Source organism: Camelina sativa, chromosome 5 (genome assembly GCF_000633955.1).
Source record: "Camelina sativa cultivar DH55 chromosome 5, Cs, whole genome shotgun sequence".
NCBI lineage: Eukaryota > Viridiplantae > Streptophyta > Magnoliopsida > Brassicales > Brassicaceae > Camelina > Camelina sativa.
The window spans coordinates 4,821,418-4,829,076 of NC_025689.1; the positions used below are offsets into that span (position 1 = coordinate 4,821,418).

At 41.1% G+C, this 7,659-nt stretch overlaps 1 protein-coding gene across 1 annotated transcript; it reads left to right on the top strand.

The window, feature by feature from the left end:
• Positions 388 to 7,212, top strand: LOC104785527 (protein NUCLEAR FUSION DEFECTIVE 4-like). The gene is made up of 3 exons (XM_010510759.2): positions 388 to 1,116; positions 1,238 to 1,259; positions 6,009 to 7,212. Exons 1-3 carry the CDS (start codon positions 558 to 560, stop codon positions 7,210 to 7,212), a joined length of 1,785 nt encoding a protein of 594 aa, XP_010509061.1. The 5' UTR covers positions 388 to 557.

Sequence of the window (7,659 nt, forward strand, 5' to 3'; positions counted from 1 at the left end):
ATACACTCGTGAAGTTATTTCACACGTGGGTAAAGAGAATCGAAAAAGACATAACAGTATATTGTAGGAAAGTCGGTTTCAAATATTAATTATTTTAGGATGAAACAAAACTCTTTTAGAAAAATGGCACTTGAAAAGATACATATATTGTGTTCAGAGAAATTGTGGTGTTTTTAAGAAGCACACCACGTATATGAGTAAAACTATCCAAACACTTCATATGGGCGGTTACTCTGAATTATATCTATCTTGTTTTTTTTTTTAATTTTATTTTAAAACGCTATATATCATAAATGTGATTCTACAAAAATGTAAAAAAAAAATCTAAATCCTATTGTAGAAGGATTAAAAATTTAAAATTCGTTCTAGAGAAACTATCCACCCTTGCATGGAAATTGTTGCCACTTTTTTTAATATAATACAAATGAAGCAGAGCTTCCAAGTCAAACCTTCCACTCTCTGATCACTCCAAATCAACGTCAATTATAACGGTTGTCGCCCACTCGCCCTCTCTCTTCTTTAACGACACATAGACTTCTCTTGCTAAACCCTAAAAAATGGTGGATTCAACTCCCGGTAGCTTGATGAAGAGCTTAGCCATCCAAATCCTAACTGGAAGATGGTTCATGTTCTTCGCAAGTCTCTTAGTTATGTCCATGGCTGGAGCCACTTACATGTTCAGTCTCTATTCAAGCGATATCAAGAAAACTTTAGGCTACGACCAAACAACTCTGAATCCCCTCAGTTTTTTCAAAGACCTCGGAGCCAACGTCGGAGTCCTCGCGGGTTTACTCAATGAGGTGACTCCGCCTTGGGTCGTTCTCTTAATCGGAGCAGTCCTTAACTTCTTTGGATACTTCATGATTTGGCTCGCCGTTACAAAACGAATCTCGAAACCTCAAGTTTGGCACATGTGTCTCTACATCTGCGTCGGAGCCAACTCTCAGGCTTTCGCTAACACTGGATCTCTCGTCACGTGCGTTAAGAACTTCCCGGAGTCACGTGGGGTTATCTTGGGGATTCTCAAGGGCTATGTTGGTCTTAGTGGCGCCATTATTACACAGCTCTACCATGCCTTTTATGGTGAAGATACAAAAGCCCTTATCTTGATGATAGGTATGAACAATATATAATATCGATGAGACTAAATATATAAAGGACACGAAACAGAGTAAAATAGAGCAAAACAGAGGTTAAACTTGGATCGAAACCTAGTATGAGTGGTTTAAACTTGCAGGTTGGTTGCCCGCAGCAGTCTCGTTTCAAATCTGTATCTCACGATTAGAACAAGAAAGATTAAAGAACACCTCTCTTTATTGATTTAGAAAACTTCTCAAAAACTAAATCTCTCTCTTGAGTCTTATGGAACAACTCTCCATAGGCTCTTATTTATAGAACTAGGCTTCTCCTATTTTTATTTTGATAATGGAAAACTTACAAAACTTGTCTTAAATAGACCTAATTGTATTTTCCTTTTCTCTTTATCTTCTAGGCTCTTCTCTTCCTAGAGATAACTTCCTTTTCAAGTTAGGAATTATCCAACATTTTCCCCCTTAGTTCCAACTTGAACTTCGGAAGTGTCAATTGCTTGAACTCCAATGAGGTCTCTCATTTCCTTGAACTTGATCCTTGCTAATGGTTTTGTGAGTATGTCTGCCTTCTGCTCCTTGCCTGGTACATGCTCCACTTCGATTTGTTCATTCTCTATGCACTCACGTATGAAGTGATACTTCTTGAGAATGTGTTTGCTCCTCCCATGGAAAACTGGATTCTTTGTCAAAGCTATGGCTGACTTGTTGTCAATTCTGAGTGTGACCTTCTCTTCTTTACTCTGAATTTCTTTTAACAACTCTTTGAGCCAAATAGCTTGCTTCGCTGCTTCGGTGGCCGCCATGAACTCAGCCTCGCACGAAGACAACGCAACCGTGGGCTGCTTCTGCGACGCCCATGTTATTGGTGACGGTCCCAAGTAGAAAACATGACCTGATGTGCTTCTCCCATCATCGATGTCAATGTTGTCACTGCTATCACTATAGCCGACAATTCTTCTTGACCCGTCTCTCTTGTAAATCAAACCCATATTAGTAGTTCCTCTAACATACCTCAGGATGTGTTTGATAGCTTGTCCATGTGACTCTCTTGGACTCTGCATATACCGACTTAGAACTCCTACTGCAAAAGCTAAGTCTGGCCTCGTGTGTAGAAGATATCTCAGGCAACCAATCGATCTTCGATACTCTGTTGCGTCTATCTCTGCTTCATGCTCTGCTTTTGATATCTTCAGATTAGCTTCCATTGGTATATGCATTGGGTTACAGGCATCCATCTTGTTGTCTACTAAGATTCCTTGTGCATAACCTTCTTGTTTTATGCTTATGCCATCAGTCCCTTGAATCACTTCAATTCCAAGGTAATACGTTAACTTGCCTAGATCGGACATCTCGAACTTTCTTGACATGTTCTCCTTAAATCGATCAATGATCCTCTTTGATGACCCTGTGACAAACAAGTCATCAACATATATGGCTATTATCAAGAGTTCCTTCCCATCTGTAGTTAAGTATACCGAAGTCTCCTTTAGGCATCTCTGAAACTTCATTGCCTTTAGGACGTTGTCAAGCTTTGTGTTCCATGCTCTTGGTGCTTGACGCAAACCGTACAAAGCCTTGTACAGCTTGTATACTCGATTCTCTTGTCCTTTCTTGACAAAACCTTCTGGCTGACTTACATAGACTTCTTCATTTAGATCTCCATTCAAGAATGCAGTCTTGACATCTAAGTGATGAATTTCCCAGCCTCTTGTAGCTGCAAAAGCTATGAGCAACCTAATTGTTTCGAGTCTTGCCACTGGTGCAAAAGCTTCTTCGAAATCAATTCCCTGTTCTTGTACATATCCTTTTGCCACAAGCCTCGCCTTGTATTTGTTCACTGAGCCATCTGCTTTTCTTTTTATCTTGAAGATCCACTTTAGTCCTATGACTTTTACTCCATCAGGTTTGTCAACTAGATCCCATGTCTTGTTCCTCTCAATGGAATCCAACTCACTCTCTGCTGCAGCGATCCACTCTTTTACTTTTGCAGCTTCGAAGTAATTTTGTGGTTCTCCATCTATTGTGAGCAGCAATTTCACACTTTCGATGTCTGCTAGAAGCACATAATCACTTAGATACCCTGGCCTGTTTATTACTCGACCATATCTTGTCACCACTTGCTGCGGTTGCTCTGCTGCTTGATCTTCATAGTGGTCTGCATCTTGTTCTTGTTCGATATCTTGCTCCATCTGCTCGTTTTCTTGGTTGTTGTTGTCGTATTCAGCTTCATTCTCTGTTGTTAATGGAGCATAGTGAGGAATGATCAGAGAATCCGTGTCTGTCTCTCTTTCTTCTACTACTAGAGACCAGTCCCATGATTTTTCTTCTTCGAATACGACGTCCCTGCTGACAACAACTCTTCTATCAACTGGATCATAGAGTCTATAAGCCTTAGAGCCCGGCTCAGTTCCAAGATTTATCGTTCTCTTTGATCTCTCATCTAACTTCTTGAGATGCGGCTTGGTGAGCTTGGTGTGAGCTATGCAACCAAACACTCTCAAGTGCTCTATGTTTGGTTTCTTGAGATTGAAAGCCTCATATGGGGTCTTGTCTTCTAAAGCTTTCGTAGCAACTCTGTTAATGACATACGCCGAATGTCGAACAGCTTCTCCCCACATGAAATTTGGTACTTTCATCGCTTTTAACATGCTCCTAGTCATCTCCATTAGCGTCCTGTTTCTTCTCTCCACAATGCCATTCTGCTGTGGTGAATAAGGAGCAGTTAGATGTCTTTTGATCCCATTCTCTTCACAGAATAGGTTGAACTCAGTTGATGTAAATTCTCCTCCTCTATCGGTGCGAAAAGTCTTTATCTCTGAGCCTGCTTCCTTCTCAACGACTCCTTTTAACTTTTTGAACCGATCGAATGCTTCAGATTTCTCCTTTAGTAGTATGATCCACATGTATCTTGAGAAATCATCAATGAGGACAAAAACGTATCGATTGTTGGCTGGCGTTGGTGGCGAAATTGGTCCACACAAATCTCCATGAACCAGTTCTAGAGCCTTTGATGCGCGAAACGTTGCTGTAGTCGGAAACGGAGCTCTCGTTTGTTTCCCGGCTAAGCAAGCATCACAAGTGCTTCTCTGATATTGAACTTTTGGCAATCCTAAGGTCATCTCCTTCTTAGCCATGTTGTTCGTAACACCAACACTCACATGTCCCAGCCGTGAGTGCCACTTTCTTGTAGCATCGTCAGCTTCAATCTGCAGGCACTTAAGGTAGCTTATCTCCATTGGTGTTTTGTAGAGGCGATTTGGTGATCTTATCACTCTGACAAGTAACCTTCCGTTTGGGTCTCTTAAAGTCAACACATCATCCTTCATGTTTACTTCACACCCGTGTTCTGTTGCTTGCCCAAGACTGATGATATTGTGTTTCAGGTTGGGGATGTAGTATATGTCTTGGAGAGTTCTCTTCTCTGCATCTTTCCCTACAAATACAATTGATCCCTTCCCAACTATATCAACATATGATCCTTCACCGAACTTCACTTTACCTTTGATGTTCTCATCTAGGCTTGAGAAATAACCTCTGTTTCCCGTCATGTGATTACTCGCTCCATTGTCTAAGTACCAAATGCTTGCATCGCCATTATTTGTATCATAGACTCTTGGAAACACTCTGTTTTCATTCAAGAACACCACTTCATGAACATAAAGCGCTTCATCTGCTTTTTGTGTCTCGTTCAGGTTTGATTCTTGGTTCTTGATGAGTTTTTCAGGGCAAACTGTCGCATAGTGTCCAGGTTTATCACATCTCCAACATATCACATGAGATTTATCTTTTGGTTTTTGATTATTCTCTCCTTTCTCTCCTCCTAAGTTTTGATCATTCGATCTTCCTCTGCCTCTACCTCGGCCTCTGCCACCAGCTTCTCTCCCTCTGCCTCGGCCTCTGCCTCTGCCTCCGTAGCCTCCACGGCTGTTCTGATTATTGCTAGACCACATCAGCTTACTCTGTTCTTCCAATTTAACCGTTGCTGCACCAACTCGATCTTCAAACGCTTTTATTCTTCCCATTATGTCTTCAAAACCCGTGGTTTCTAGGTTAAGAATTTGTTCTAGGGAAGCAACAATATGAATGTACTTGTTTATTGGAAGTCCTTTCAGAAACTTCTTCACCATCTTGGTTTCTTCTATGGTCTTTCCTAGAGAAGCTGATTTCGCTGCAATTCCTGAGATCTTACCCGCATAATCATCGACAGATTCACTCTCCTCCATGCTCAACTTGTCGAAGTCTGCCATCAGAGTTTGGAGTCTGGCTTCTCTCACACGATCTGCTCCCAGGTGCCGCGACTTGACAGCCTCCCAAACTTCTTTTGATGTGTTAAGATCTCCTATTTGCAGAATTAGACTTTCTGGAATAGATTGAAAGATTAGAGCTTTTGCAGAAAAGTTCTTCTTTCTATCTTCTGTTCCTGGATCAATTGAATCCCACACTTCATAAAGATTCAAAAGAACATTCATTCTTATCGCCCAAACTGTATAGTTTGTCGATGTTAACATCGGACATTGGATCGACGCTGATCCAATCTCTTTAAGACGTGGTGGACCTCCTGTTGCGTCGGACATCCTTCCGAGCTGAACCTTCTGTCACCGTCTTCAACAGAGTCTTCAAGTCTTCTTCCTTAAGCTCTGATACCAATTCAAATCTGTATCTCACGATTAGAACAAGAAATATTAAAGAACATCTCTCTTTATTGATTTAGAAAACTTCTCAAAAACTAAATCTCTCTCTTGAGTCTTATGGAACAACTCTCCATAGACTCTTATTTATAGAACTAGGCTTCTCCTATTTCTATTTTGATAATGGAAAACTTACAAAACTTGTCTTAACTAGACCTAATTGTATTTTCCTTTTCTCTTTATCTTCTAGGCTCTTCTCTTCCTAGAGATAACTTCCTTTTCAAGTTAGGAATTATCCAACATCGTTTGCGTTTTTGAGGACGATAAGAATAATGGAAGTGCAGAGACAAACCAACGAGGTTAAAGTGTTCTATAACTTCTTCTACATATCGCTCGGCCTCGCGACGTTTCTTATGTTAGCCATCATCATTGACAAACTCTCTGGCTTTACACGGAGCGAGTTTGGAGGCAGTGCCGCGGTGGTGATCGTCTTACTTCTTTTGCCCATCATAGTCGTCTTCTTGGAAGAGAAGAAGCTTTGGACGGAGAAACAAGTTGCCCTTAACGATCTAGCGCAGATCAATATAGTCCCCGAGAAGTCCAACATAGACTCATTAAAAGATGAAAATGAAGGGTCAGAAAAGGAGGAGAGGGTGAAAATGAAGTCGTGTTGGACGACTATGTTTAACCAACCCAAGAGAGGAGAAGACTATACGATATTACAAGCGTTGTTTAGCGTAGACATGTTAATATTGTTCTTAGCATCAATATGTGGTGTGGGAGGGACTTTGACGGCGATAGACAATTTGGGTCAAATAGGAAGCTCATTGGGTTATCCGAAGAGAGGCATAAGCACGTTTGTGTCACTCGTGAGCATATGGAATTACTTTGGTCGTGTGGTCTCTGAGATCATCTTGGTCAAATACAAATTCCCAAGACCTCTAATGCTCACAATGGTCCTCCTCTTGTCATGCGCTGGGCACCTCCTCATAGCTTTTAATGTCCCTGGTGGACTCTACGTCGCATCAGTCATCATAGGGTTCTGCTTTGGTGCACAATGGCCGCTTATATTCGCTATCATCTCCGAAATTTTCGGGCTTAAGCACTACTCCACATTGTATAACTTTGGGTCGGTAGCAAGTCCGGTCGGGTCTTATTTGCTAAACGTTAGGGTCGCTGGCTATTTGTACGACGTGGAGGCGGATAAGCAGAACAAGACATTAAGAATAACGAGAAAGGGTGTGCAAGATTTGAGTTGCATAGGCACATCTTGTTTTAAGTTGTCTTTTATAATAATTACTGCGGTAACTTTGTTCGGTGTATTTGTGTCGACGATTTTGGTGATCCGGACCAAAACGTTTTACAAGAGTGATATCTACAAAAAGTTTAGAGAAAAAGCCTTTGCCGCCGAGATGGAGATGGCAGCGCCGTCTCCAGTGGTGGAGAAAGATAAGGATGATGCGAAAGGCAAAGTATTAGGCAAAGGAGGGTAAGGTATGGTATTTAGTAGATGACTGTCAAAAATAGATTAAAACACATTAGTCCATCACTCATGTTCCTTTTTGGTTTTAGCTTTTTTCTTGAACCAATACTTTATTTGATGTCTTTATCGTTATGTGTGCTAGGAGTTTGGATAGTAGTGAAGAAGTAAAATTTGGAGATAGGTAAAAGTTCATGCATGCGTCAACTTATGAGTTGGACATGTGATTTGTGAGCCACAACGCAGGGGACCCTTTGAATACATATACATCAATAAAAAGATAACGAACCAAATTATTGCAAGTGGGAGGACTTAGGTCATGTGTCGTTTGTTGGTATGATATGGACTTTAATGTCGATATACACTTCCGTAATGTAAATCTGGAACGGGTGCGTCACCATGATATGTGGAGATGAACGGCTAACGGGTTTTAGGTCTAAAAAAAATCTCAAACGTGCAA